The sequence below is a fragment of the Myotis myotis genome, unplaced genomic scaffold (assembly GCF_014108235.1).
Source record: "Myotis myotis isolate mMyoMyo1 unplaced genomic scaffold, mMyoMyo1.p scaffold_m19_p_13, whole genome shotgun sequence".
Taxonomy (NCBI): Eukaryota; Metazoa; Chordata; class Mammalia; order Chiroptera; family Vespertilionidae; genus Myotis; species Myotis myotis.
Genome location: NW_023416317.1, coordinates 37,615,583 through 37,630,205, shown reverse-complemented (window position 1 = coordinate 37,630,205; position 14,623 = coordinate 37,615,583). Strand labels below are relative to the sequence as shown.

The 14,623-nt window shown below is 42.6% G+C and overlaps 1 protein-coding gene across 3 annotated transcripts in view; it reads right to left on the bottom strand.

Moving 5' to 3' along the window:
- Positions 1-14,623, bottom strand: part of KAT2B (lysine acetyltransferase 2B) — an 88,340-nt gene that overhangs the window by 25,766 nt on the left and 47,951 nt on the right. For all 3 annotated transcript variants that reach the window (XM_036332731.1, XM_036332732.1, XM_036332734.1), the window contains exons 5-7: positions 14,182-14,363; positions 8,477-8,668; positions 3,741-3,847 (exon numbers count right to left, since the gene is read on the bottom strand). In XM_036332731.1, the coding sequence (XP_036188624.1) occupies positions 3,741-3,847; positions 8,477-8,668; positions 14,182-14,363 (481 nt within the window). The remainder of the gene's footprint in view (positions 1-3,740; positions 3,848-8,476; positions 8,669-14,181; positions 14,364-14,623) is intronic.

Genomic DNA, 14,623 nt, shown 5'->3' with positions numbered 1-14,623 from the left:
AAGCTTTAATGCCAACAATAATGGGAGAGGCCAACATCATGCACCTCCTGATATGATGCAAAATTGCCATAAACCACATCATTGAGATAAGAGGCAAAAATGGAAAATAGCCTATAGATTAAATAATAAGGTGTAACCTTGCATCAAAGTTAAAGTTCCTTACTTTGATAACTATACTCGTTAAGTAAGAGAATGGCCTTGTTCTTGGAAGATACCCACTGAAGTCAGTAAGAAGGCATGATGTTTGCAAGAAAATCATAGATAGTTAGATAGGTAGATAGGTAGGTAAATAGACAGACAGACATATAGATAGATACAGGGATATTTACAGAAACAAGGAGAGAGGGAGAGAGAGAGAGAAAGAGAGAGAGAAGAGATGATAAAGCAAATGTGGCAAAATTTTAACAACCAATGAATCTAGGTAAAGTAAACACAACATACAAAATTTTTATTCTAGTCTTTTAACTTTTCTGTACTTTTGAGACTATTTCCAAACAAAACCTTATTTTTAAAGCCTTTGTAAGGAATAGGATGTTGCTCTGCTGACTGGCTGCTGATGAGGGATACAGACATTTTCAGTGACTCTGATCACATATAGGACCGAGCATGGCAGTGCAGACAGATGTCCAGAGAGAATGCTCATCTAAGTTTCAAGGGAGCCACAGTTCAGCGTGCAGAGTACATTCCCAGCAGCCAAGACAGTGATGGAATAAGTAACTCAAGCAACAGAGAGATACCAGTCCACAGCACTCTCAACTGAACAGCAGTCCGCATGCAAAGACTCAGAATATACTGAAGTGCCAGGCTACACGGTGTTCCTTCCAGCATACCGGCCCCGTGACTTGCAAAGTACACTGGAGTGGTGCTACACAAAAAGGAAGCTCTGATGATTCTGCAGACATCTGAGTACCTTGCAAACCTTCAGAGCCATCATTATGAATGGCATTTATCACACTTGCATAGATGTGCAGACGTGCCAATTAAGACGATGATTGCACTCTTCTTTCCCCAAAGAGAACACATGGCAATTAAAGCAGAACAGGAGAAGACAGCCTGTCTCTGACGGCTCCGGTAATGCTGAAGAGTACAATCCAGCTTAACTGGGTTACAACCTTAGCCACAGAAATAGACACGTAATTCCCAGAGGGACAGAGACAACTTCTGCCTTTTCCATCCTGTGCTACGATAGATAATCTGCTGGAAATGGAACAGATCAGGTAGTGTTTTGAGCAGGCAAGGGTCAGGGGGGACTTTTGAGCAGGGAGGGTCTCTCCGGAAGACCCTCCACAAAACAGCCAAGTTGACCCTGCTGAATAGCTTTGGTGTCCCCCTCCCTGCCTGAAGGAGGAAACTGTTCTTCACTCATTCCTTCCGCAAGCATTGGCCTGCACATTCGCAACGCACAGCAAAGTAGCGGGATGTAGTGGTCAGAGCCCTGGCTCGTAATGCAGTCTGGTGTTTAGGAATTAGCCATCCCCGAGGGGCAAAACCCAGTTCTATCACTTAACAAGATCTGACCTTGGGCAACACTCATCTATATAAAGGGGATAATAATAGCAACTTCCCAGGCTTTGTGCTAAGGCTCAAAGACATGAAGCAAACTTCACAGGCAAGCACTTAATGGAAATATTGGTTATTATTATTGTGGCAAAACTGGGTCTCTGACCATCCAGGGTCACGCTCATAGAAAAGACCTACAGGAAAAAAAGTGGGCCTCGGAGAGCATGAGGTAAGCATGTATGAGCACGTACGACACCGTTATTCTCAAATACTGCTGCACATCAGAACCACCTGGGGAGCTTTTAAAATGTCCAGGCCACACCCTAGGCAAATTACACTGCACACTCTTGGGAAGGGATCAGAAGTTAGAATTATTTTAAATCACCATGGGTGATGCCTTGTGCAGCCAAGTTTGAGACCCAAGGATAGGATATACTCAAAGCTCGGTGAAAGTGGGGAAGAAGGGAGATCCAGTCCTGGCTAGAAGGCACAGGAAAATTAGGAAGGGGTTTGTGGAGAGACGCCATTTGCAAGCTAGCAGAGAGAAAGACAGATAAAGTAGACAGCACAGGGCAATCCCGAATCCATGCCCAGTCACCACAGAGAACACGCTTGGGAAATGCAGGTCTGAACGGAGCATGTCGTAGGCACAGATAGACCCCAAAGCTCTACAGGTTTTGGACCAGAGAGAGATGAGATCACATTCTATGACCTAAGGTTTAAAAAAAAAAAAAAAAAAAAAAGTTGTTTTTGGTAACAAGAACGCAAACAGGACGGGTTTGACCCAAAACAAAATACCTCATTCTTTAAGTATTCTGCTTTGAATTTAAATATATTTATACTCAAACTTGGGCTCTAGATGAAAAAAAACACACACATACACTTTTAACCACCTTCTCAAATGTGTGAATCTGAGTAAAAGAAGCCAGACTCAAAAAGTCCTGTGCTATGTGAATGACCTTCTAGAAAAGACCCCCCCAAAAAAAACTATAGGAAAAGAAAAATCTGTGGTAGCCAGTGCTGGGGGTAGGGCAACGAATGGACACACAGAGTACTGCAGAATTTTCTGGGTGATGTTATGGTCTATATCCTGATGATCACACAACGATATGTATTTGTCAAATTTCAGAGAACCATTTACTAAAAAGGGTGACTTAATTACTTATTTACCTTTTTTTTTTTTTTTAATCCTCCCCCAAGGACATGCTTAGAGAGAGGAACAGGGTAGGAGGGAAGGAGAGAGAGGGAGAGAGAGAGAGAGAGAGAGAGAGAGAGAGAGATCTCCATGAGAGAGAAATATCCATCAGTTGCCTTTCGTAGGTGCCCTGACCAGGGATCGAACCTGCAACCAAGGACTGTGCCCTGATCGGGAATCGGACTGGCAATCTTTGGGTGCCTAGGATGACACTCAACCCAACTGAGCCACTCGGCTAGGCAAAAAAAGGTGGCTTTTATTGTATGTAAAATTATTTTTGGAAAAAAACCAGCAAGAGTAAAATTAACTTTCCTGGAAGCGATATTCACCAGTCCCCACACTACACATTTAGCTAGAGCTGCTAAAATCTCTAACATCAAAATTCTGCATTCTGCCTTTCCCCATGGCCACAAATCAATGACTGCTTTGGCATCTCCTGCCAACCTTCTCCGAATCCTCCTAGTATCGAAGGCAGGAATTCAGATCCTCTCTCTGGAATCAGCCTGACTCTACAAGTCACATGTCTTCCATCCTCACAAAATGCCAGGTGATGCCACTGGCTGACCCAAGGCAATGACAAGGATGTCCTGGCCCCACTGGGAAGTTCTTCATGTCCTGAGACTCAAGACCACTGTCTTCCACTCATCCTGACAGTAACTTGATATACAAAGCAGACATCATGGATTCAGAAACTAGGCTGAAACCTGACTCCTGGGCATATCAGGCCGTTGACGGAGACTATGCGTGTCTTTAAAAAGAGCCAGCAGTGCCCTAGAGGGCCAAGCTGCCTGGTATTTTACACACACACACACACACACCCCATAAAACTGTAATACGCAAGCTAAGCAAACCCAGTAGTAGGAGCAATAGTTGTTTTCACTGATTTGCACCTGCTCTCCTCATTAATAGAGATGCAGATGCAAAATCTGCTGCCTCCCGTCTTCAATTTCTTGATTAAAAACACAAATAAATGCAGAGTGAGCTGAAAGTAACACTTCCTGGTTGTTCTCTGAATGCTGAAAAGAAAAAAAAAATTTTTTTTTACCTGTTTGGATCCCTAGCTGGCTGGTTCTGGAAGAGGCCGACAGAAAGTCCTGATCCCAGATAGGAGAGTTTTGACTGTAAACTTCTTCTTCTAACATGGACAGAAACCTAGACACAAGAGTAAAAACAATAGTAAAATCAAAAACAAACATACTGCCAGAGGGACCGCAGCTCTAACCCTCTATGGCAATCACCTGGACATCAGCATCGCACAATCAGCTCAGAGATATGCTAGGAAATTACAGCTCAAATGATGATTATTAGTTGGACGGTGCTTGCTTATTTAAACACCGGAATCCATTTCTACAAATTTATTTTCTTGGACTCTGTGTAGCTTCTCAGCAAGACCTTGGTCCTGCAGGCAGCTGTCATTATCAGTCAAAACTGTAACAAAAGTTGCTACCATTTATCGAGTGCTTGCTATGTGCCTGCACTGTTCTAACTTCTTGAATCCTCACTGTCTAAAATACTTTACTTTAAAAAAAAAAATACTTTACTTTTATTTATCCCACACACATATAGCTCTTACTCTGACTCACCTAATTCTCATAACCTTACAGATGAAAAAACTTACAGCAGAGGGAGGTTAAATCACTGGTACAAAGTCCTACCACTAGTAAAGTCAGGACCAAGAGTGAATCAGTGATTAATTACTAGATTATACTTCCTGTCATGGTATAGACCAGTGGTCGGCAAACTCATTAGTCAACAGAGCCAAATATCAACAGTACGATTGAAATTTCTTTTGAGAGCCAAATTTTTTAAACTTAAACTATATAGATAGGTACATTGTGATTAACTTAATTAGAGTACTCCTAAGGCTTAGGAAGAGCCACACTCAAGGGGCCAAAGAGCCGCATGTGACTCGAGAGCCGCAGTTTGCCGACCACGGGAAACCAAATGGATCTCAAGTTTTGGGGGCCCACAGAAATTACCTGGAGACCTTGTCTGAAACACAGCTACCCAAACCACCTAGACTTACTGAATCTGAGACTGTGAGAAGGGGCCTCGGGGACTACATTCTGCTTAAGTACCTTAGACAATTCTTATGCACATCAACACTGAAGAACTGCAGTTAAAATACCAACACAAATCTACACATCTGGTACTGGCACATCTTCCTGCAGACCACTTTTAAAGCACGTGAATTCTAGTGGAAGAACACAGAATACTGGCTGAGAGCTTGGGTTCCAGACTCCATTTACAAAGCTCAGCACTTACTATTTATAGGATCTTGAAACAAGTTCTTAACTCTCATCTTTCCTAGTTTTCTCTTTTATAAAATGGAAATATCAACAATAATTCCTGCATAGGGTGGTCATGAGGGATAAGCTAATGTTTATGCCTAAAATGGCATCTAACCTCTAGTAAGTGCTCCATTCATTCAACAAATATCGAGTGCCCCCCTTCTATGTGCCAGGCACTGGGTTAGGTGCTGGAAGGACAGGGTGAACGAGACAACCATGTGCCCTCATGAAGTGTAACGGTGTAATTAAGGTTAGCTAGAATAAGCCATCTGTATCCCTCTGCTGAAATTGTAAAATCCAAAAGCCCTTAAAAAAGATTTTCCATGACCCATTTGGCAACAAAATCTGACCTTAACATACATAAGACTATTTATAGTCTTTATAATTATAAATGATTTAATTTGAGGGAATTAACCTTAGCGCTAGAGCTGTGGCATACAGCACATGTGTTATATTCATTACCTTTATAAAATGTTTAAACTTTTGAATTGTAAAAATTATCTAGTACTACAATTTTAGATAACTCATCAAAGACCTGTTCTGGTCGTCATCATCATCATCATCATCACTATAACTAAAAGTACCAGTATTCTTCGCATATATCAACGCCTGCAAGATTTTAGACAGTTTCAGGAGAGAGGGAGGTTGGTTTCTTGGAAGTGAAAACAAGATAGGAAAAGGTCTGGCGGGGGGCGGGGGGGGGGGGGGGCGGGGATGGGAGGGAGTGTCTTCTGACTTACTGTTCATAGAAGATTTAAAAACAAGGTAGCATTTGAGTGAATACCTAGCCTCACTCGATGGTGTAATTCGTGAGTCACTTCTTGCTAAGCAAGCCACCAGGAAGGCATGTTTTAAAACACTTCAGCATAGTTCTTACCAAACACATTTAGGCAGACAGCAACAGGAGTGAAATTCCTTACTAAGATCACTTGTGGTCTCCCAGAGGAGAGCAGGTTCCTGATTCTTTTCCCCTTTTCCGAAGCAGACCTGCCTTCCCCTTACACGGCCCTCAAGGTTTCCCAACTGCCCTGTCACAGAAGTAAATTTCCTTTCCTTTTCTAGGCTCCGTCTTTGTTCAGTAATTACATGATCAGCACGCTCTTCACAAAGCTGGGCACAGACTCACCAAAGAAATATGCCATTAACGTGGGAAAATAATTATAGGTGTGTTATGTACGTATACACATGTGTAGTTATTTCATTATAATAGAAAACAGTCTCATATAATGACACAGGAAAGTGCTTGTTTTATAAACACAGGAACACAAAATTGTATGGGGAGTAAAAGAACACAACACATGGAGAATATAGAGAAATATCTAAAAGGCCTGAAGATAGGGCTGTGGCTCGTGTTTTGCTTCTTAACCAAATTTTCATCAATATCGCTTTTAGAATGAAATATAGATACTAAACCTTTTTGACAACAACCTTGTAAGCAGGTCGATGGGGGTGGGGGGGAGGCACAAGTTAAAGCCAAGTGGAAGAAAGGGCAGCATATGAAGAGGAAGCAGGCAAGGAGGAAGACCCTGAAAACGCCTCTGAGAACCCCGTGACCTCCCTGGGTGGTGTGGAGGGGCTGCAGCTCTCACTTGGCGATGGTGCCCAAGACTCAACCAGCACCTCAGGCTTCAACATATGTGTGATTCTGCTGCCAAACCTGTAGGTATAAATGCCTAACAGCCTCGAATGTTGTCCTAGCCCGTGAATAGAGATTTAAAAGGAGAAGAGGGTGGTAGTTTTACCCTACCATTAGTAAAAGAAAAGAGAAAGCAGCATTGATTAGCTCCATCGCATGAGCATGCCAGAACTATGGGCTGAAGGAACAAAACACCCTATAATTAGCAAATATCTGCAAGAAGCGAAATGCATTTGCTATGGGGGGAAAATTGTTACTCAGCAAGGTAATTAAAATTTCTCTTTAAGCACCATCAAGTGCGGGGGGGGGGGGGGGGGGCGCGGGGGGGCGGTCCTCTTTGTCCCTTGGCTTAGAGACCGAATGACAACTATAATCTGAAGACATAAAATGCTGCTTCTGTGGCAAACGTAACAGAGACATTGGTAGGACAGTTGCTTTAAGCTCTAAGGAGAGGCTCTTAGACTAGTTAAAAGGCAGCCCCTGACAGAGATGAGCATGCCCAGAGTTCATAAACCACTGAGGGGCAACATCCACACTGCAGATTAAGTGCTTCTGAATCTTGCCCTCTGGAGGAAGCCAAATTGTTCATGTCATGCCTCATTCTCAGTTGCCGGTTTCCTCAAAAAAAAAAAAAAAAAGACTGAAAATCAGGATGCTAGGAGCTACTGCGAACATTGGATGTTCAGCAAAATCTCATCAGACTCACCCATGACATCCTTTACCTAGGGCTTAGGAATGGTCTTAAGCAACAAAGGAATTTCCCGTCAATTTCTACCTAAAAACCATTTTTGTTGTTGTGTTGGACCTAACTTATTTTAAAAAATGATCTTTCCTAAGACACAAACTGGGTAATCCAGTAATAGTAACTTAATAATAAAAAACCCGGTTTCGCCACTTTGGTCAAACTCTACACCAGCAGTTCTCAATAGTGTGGAGGAGGAAGGCTCTGTCATACCTAGAAAGCCTCCGCACACGGTAACTTCTACCCCTCCCCTCCCTCCAAGCGCTGCTCTAGGCAGACTGACACCCACAGAATGAGCCGTCTGCTCCTGTCTTGCTGTCATCGCTCCATGACAAGTCATCCGCTGCACACCCAGCCCTTCTCACCAGCAGCCAGTCTCTGAGCTGAAGTATTTGGTTCTCAGACTGGAAAACGCATTTCCCGGGTCTTTAACACATTGCCTTCGTTTGAAAAAAATATTTAAGTGATTACTCATATGTTGGAGCTCTGGCAGGTGCACAAGCGTATGTATATTCTACGTGAAACTGAGCAGGGAGGCACAAGAGCATTGTGAAGGAGGCCCCTCTTTTCCTGTCCAGCTCCACCCTTAGGGTCTAGTTTACAAAGAGCGAGGGGGCAGGCCCACTGACTAGCGGAGGCGGGAGGCATTCAGCAGTCTTAGAAAGGGTTGGGGAGCTAGGATGGAAAAACAAAACAAAAACAAAACAGCCGCTTAAGCTCTCTTGCACCACTTCTGAGTAGATGGAAACTGCTTCTACACACTCCCCCTCCACCCCCCCCACATCCCCCTCTAGCTTCCTGGCAGCTGACTTCACAAAACAAAGCACCACCCCATTCTGTGAAGCTCAGAGACAATGGCACCCAGGTGGGATGAGGTGGGGCTAAGGGGGCTATGGCTGCAGTCAACACAAACTCAAGCTGGTGATGGATGGACTGTGCCATCCCCAAGAGGACGCGAGGAGGGGGCTGAGGAGAGGGTCCCTTTGTCCCTCCCCGGATGCTTCTCAGATCATTCCTGATCTTGTTATTGACGCAGGCTTTGGCAGGCATCTATCAGTTTCAAGCCCCCAGATGACGAGAAGACTTGCAAGAGTGCCCCACGCCCCCCTTACTTTGGGAAATGGGTGAGGATTAGAGTTCGTTTCTCAAGTGGCAATTTGTCTTTTTCCTGTCTTGCTTGTTCCAGGAGCTGTCGTCTCATAACGGTGAAGACTGAGCGAAGCAGTGTTCTCCCAAACACCTGGGTGGTTTCATATCGAGGTAGACTGTCACAGAACTGTGGTACGTTGCAATAACACAGCCACCTGTGACGAGAGGAGACAAGTGCCATCAATATCTCTTAACCCCCCCAGATCAGCTGAGATATCCAATTATGGTTACTCTCAAACCATTCACCGCAGCAGAAGACACTGGGGCGGCAATGACAAGCAATGGTATCACCACCAGCTAGTGAAACTTGCAAATAAGATTAGCTTGCCCTTATACCACCACTTGGGTCCAATTCTATGAAACTGTTCCATTCTGTAGTACTGTGCAGTGAGTCCTACAGCCAGACAGCCCAGGATCAAATCCCTGCTTTGTCACTTAACGGGTTGCATGACTTTGGAAATTGAATTATGCTCTGAAGTCTCCATTTCCTTACCTGTAAAACGGGGACAACAACCCTACTGCACTGGGTTGTTTTAAGCATTATATGAGCTCCTATATGGAAAGTACAATTAGAGTTCCTGGCACATAAATAGCAGTTTAGATAAAAGAAGAAATTACAGGGGAAGCTTTTGTGACAGAATCAGATTTCCAATATCTAGTCCTCTGAATAAAATTTAAGGTTTCTTTAAAATGCCTACATAGCATGCAACACACCCCTCTCGAAGCTTTGGTGGGAAGATAAAGATCTTCAAGACTGTTCACAAGTCAGAGTGCAGGAAGTAATAAGCTTCCACCATCTGTTGCTTAGGTACATTTTCAATGACTCAGACTCAAGGTCAAAATCACACTGGAGCATTACACGAGGCTGGAGGAGTGCCCAGGCCCAGAGGGGAACCAGGGGCTTTCTGCTGATCTGACCACAGTTCTGGGGTTCACTGGCTATGTAGGGCATACCCTGCAGACAGCACGTTCAGCCCAGGGAAGCTATTCAAAATCAACCCTCTTTCTTTGTGGTCTCCCAGAGCTGCAAAATCTCATTCCCAGGACCCAGCAACATGAGTGTACAGTGGGGGTCACAGAGGGCGGGCGGCCCCAGACCAGAGGAGGGTCAGAAACTTCACTGCAGATCCTTAGTCCTTGGCAGCAGATCTAAACATCCTCTTCCAGGGCAGGCCTGCTTTCTAACAATTAAAACCTAGCCACCCTGGGTGTCTTCCTGATCTCCTTTAAAGTGAGGGGAAGACCTCGAATGTGCCCCAGCAGCTCTGGGAAGCTCCCCAGGAATTCTCAGCCCCTTACTAAAGAGTGGAATATTTATTATTCATTTACTTGTGCTTACTGGCTTGTGTTGTGTGATTTTTTTTCTTACTCTGTATAGCTTCATATTTCGTGTGTGTGTGTGTGTGTGTGTGTGTGTGTGTGTGTGGTTTTTCATCTTTGGAAAAGAGAACTTTCATTAGTGTTAGCCTGTCTGCTTATATTTAAAATTAACCTTAAAACCCTGCTATCTTTTATAATCTTCACTCAACTTTTCTGTCTTAATAATTTGTACTCACATGCCATTCTACAATTACAATACCAAAATGGGGATCTTAAGTGTTGTGTTGCATTTTGTCAAGTCAGAAACAGTGATCTTGGTGGGTGTAGCAGAAAAAAAATATCTGTCATAAAATCCTAACATGTTATCCAGAACTTACTAGGTCATTTCATCTTCCCAGGGTCGAGGAAGAGAGCACAGACTGTTATTTTCTAGAAACATTTTTCCAATAATAAGTTTCCATTCATGTCCTTGATAATGTTTTACAGACCTCAGTTTATACATTTTAGTTTAGTTTTGCTTTGGTTTTACTTCCAAGATGGGTCTGATTTTATAAATCTGGAAAGTGCACAGTATGACAAGACAAAGAGACAGTCTGAGTGTGGTGTTTCGGTGCCGTTTTAATAAATGACATGGGCATCGCATGTAGTGAGATGGAAAGGAGAAAATGGGAGTTTGTGTGCCTTGTCTCTGCACACACATTCCTCCAAAGACTTCACCGGAGAAACGATTTTGCCTAAATGACTGCTTTCAGGTCTTCTAAACAGAAGTAAAAGGCGAGCTCATTCATTTTTGCATGCCTAATAGAGATGGCATGTGTATGCTATTTACTAATTGTTCAAATAACTCAGATTTTTTTTTTTTTAACAACATCATGATGATTTGCAACCACCTTGCTTTTCTTAACACATGACTAGACGTGGAGAGTTTGAGGGCAGGAGACTCTACTTACTTGCTGACTGAAAGCCCTAAGGATTTAAGTGGCCTCTCCCAGTTCACCGGAACTCACAGCTGGTTACTATTTGAGTTCAGACTAGAAGCTAGGTCTCCTATTCCCTAGTCCTGTGGTCGGCAAACCGTGGCTCGCGAGCCACATGCAGCTCTTTGGCCCCTTGAGTGTGGCTCTTCCACAAAATACCAACTTCTGCACATGGGCCACGAAGTTTCAATTGCACTGTATGTGCGCGCCCGCATGTGGTATTTTGTGGAAGAGCCACACTCAAGGAGCCAAAGAGCTGCATGTGGCTCGAGAGCCACGGTTTGCCGAGCTGCAGTTTGCCAACCACTGCCCTAGTCCACTGTTCTTTCCATGCCTATTGATAAATACTGTCCTAGACTTACCTGCCTAATTATGAATACTCCTTAAGCATGGTGGCTGGCTATGCTTCATAGAGCAACGATTACCTAAAACTTTCACAAAATCAACTGAAGTTCTAACTTGCCCTATAGTCTCACGAAACATCTCCCCCCTTTCAAAAGTTCTGCAAAACTCAGAATCTAAGACAAACTATTTGCCACTTTCCTTTAGCAGATTCTGTTAGTCAGATATATTTTAATGTATCATATTTTTCTGGCACTTGCATTTTCAGTTATTTCTTCTTGGAGTTATATTAGTGTACCATCATGAAATTCAGGGTATTTCAAAATTTTGCACCAGATTTTTTTTTTCTAAAACCACAGTGATTTTGGGGGGATATGTATAATGTATATTTGATATGTACCTATATTAATTATTAAATAGACCTTAACATCGATATCAAAGAGTTTCAACACATAATATAGTTTTCTTTTAATCAGAACAGAAAATATAAACCATTTAAGCAGTTCTGTTCAATCTACACATAAATTTCTCCTGGATAAAACGTCAAGAGTTAGCTCTGTAATGACCGTAATCATTTTCTGAGCCCAGTCTTTTCCACAGAGAATCCTAGTTCACCCCATTTTCATGCTGCTGTGAGCACCAGAAGTTTTCAGCCCCTTTGTTCTAATCGCAGCAATTGCTGTAAATTATATGCTGAGCCAGCGGTACAGGCCCCAAGGCTCGCTTACACATCAAGATAAAGTCTAGTGGTGCCTGCAGCCTGTAATATTACCCATTTTTTTAGGAGATTGGTATCAGTGAGACACCACGTCGCAGTCGTGTGTGGTTTTTTCAATTCCCAAGTAGTCGTGACAGTGAGGTTTACTCCGAAGCAATTCTTCTCATCATTTTCACAGGTTCTCTACTTCCCTTTCTTTGTCAACATGGCGTGATGGTGGGGCAGCGGGGGAGGTGTTGTCTACCTTCATTTCCTTATTTATTATTAACAGAAACTCTTGGTCTACATTCTACCTAGAAATCAGCAGGTTTCAGAACTCATCGGGGCATATTCATTTCAGTCTCTCAGCGGTTCCCCTTGGTCGCTGTCGGACTCCGCTCCTCTGCCTCAGCTGCTGGCTCAAGAATGCTGGGCTGGAGAGGCCCCTGCTGCTGCCTTTCTCCGTATCACCTTAGCTTCCAAAGTGATATTCCAACAAGCGCACTCATTCAATTGTACGTGCTCTAGCTTAATAAGAGGTCCATGTTGGCAGGGCCTGACTGAGTTTTAGGCAACAACACGTGTGGGAGGAAATCGATGACGAGCATCTTTCCAGCACCTGTTCTGAGTGCCAGAAACTACGCACAAACCACCTCATGGAACATGCACAACACGTCTGACACTTGGACAGAGGAAGCAGCTGAAGGTCAAGGAGGTGAAGTGACTGGTCTAGAGCACCCAAAACCAGGAAGAAATGGAGCCATGATTCAAACCCATCACTCATTCCAAGCTTAATTTCTATTTGTACTACTCCTTCAGTATTCCTAAACTCTACCCATTTCTTGGTAAATCCTAAGTGCTAACAGTGTTTATATTCTGCTTTCTAAAACACTGTAATATCTCCCATGCTACTTCGCCTTTAATTCTCCTTCTTGATGAAGCAACTTTCCTCTGTTCAGAGTGGTCAATACTTTCAGGGGTTCAGCATTGACAAACATTCAGCTCTGTCAATGGCCCACAGATGAGTTTAAAAGATATTTATGTTTTAGAAATTTATTATCTCAGCTCTTATTTCAAACAACAATTACAACAAATAGAGGAATTGTTGTTCATGTAAAATTCTGAAATGGAGGTGCAGATATGAAGATATAATTTAAAAATTGAGTTTGATGAAATCTGTAATCCCTCTAAAAGTCAATAATTAGGAGAAAATATTTTATAATTCAAACTGTATATACTGTAAAAAGGAGGAAGGAAGGGATAAGGCGTATTTATCTTGAAATCAGGCCAGTTATCAGAAAGCAAGGCTTATCTTAAATTATATCCATTTGCATGTCATCTGCTATTATAGAAAATAACCTGGGACAAGGGGTCTTTACAGGCTATCAAAAAGCACTCCGTACTTTAAATCAGAAACACATATATGCTCCATAATACCCCCTGAAGCAAGCTTGCTGTGCCTATAAAATCTATGGCAAAAGGTATAAAAAAGGTGAATAGAATGGATAATCCAAGTCACCTTCTTACTTTAACAAATGTAGGTCATTCTATTTTGTATGGCCCATGTTTAAGATTTTCAAAGGCAATTTTATTATTTTGCAGATCATAAGCAATAAAAATAAATTCCCACTTTAGGAAAAAAATGTGCAAAAGAATACTGGAAGAGTTTGATGCCAAAAAATAGGGAAATGATTAGGTAAATTATTGTACATCAATTCAACGGACTGTAATGTAACCAGTAAAATGTGTGAGATGATGTTAAGTGGGGAGACAAAAGGATGAGAACTCTGTATTTTCTTTCATTCTAACAAATATGAAATATTTACTTAAAGGGGCAAAGACTGGAAGACAATATATTTAATGATGTTAGTTCTGTCATGATGCTGGGACTAGGGTGATCTTTCCTTTAAAAAAATTCTTTAACTCTATTATATTCATGGTATGGTCATTGTTTTTTTGTTTGTTTGTTTGTTTGTTTGTTTCATTGATATCAGAGAGGAAAAGGGAGAGGGAGAGATAGAAACACTGATGATGAGAGAGAATCATTGATCGGCTGCCTCCTGCATGCCCCCTACCCGCAACCCAGGAATGTGCCCTGAAACATCATCATTGATGTTTCTATTCTTCTCTCCCTCTCCCTTCCTCTCTCTGAAACCAATAAAAAAATAAAAATGAAATAAAAACATCAAAAGAAAAGTAGGAGCCTGCAGACATTCTCTCTGAGTTGATGTCACCGTAACTGGACAACCCTAGCTTGCAGAGACAAGTAGCAATTTTATGTCCCCAATGTGCTCTACAGGGCCCAAAGGAAAAGAGCTCGTCGCCCGATTACCTTGTGTAGTTCTCTTTGTATCCAGAAATATCATCATTGGGAGATCGCAGTCTTCGTTGAGATGGTGCCTCCAGATGCCAATAGTTGATGCGGTTTAGGAACATTTTTGCCAACTCCACTATTGTCTGCCTTTCTTTGGATGGCAGGTGACTGAATTTGTACTGTACAAAGTTATTCACACCCTTAAAAGGAAGGAAGGCAATTTATTCAGGTAACTGTGCAATCACACTAATTCTGAACACCCACAGAGTCGGCACCCTAGGTGATGTCTTAGCAAAAGAGGACATTTCTCTCGTCACAAAAATCTTCCTTTTCCCTATTAGAAAAAAGGAAAGCCCAGAGGGAATCGTGCCTCAGATCACAGCGAATGAAAAGTGACAAGACAGAGAGGCTGTGAGTTGCAATTCTATGCCTGCTGCTATCCTGACAGGTTAAAAAGAAA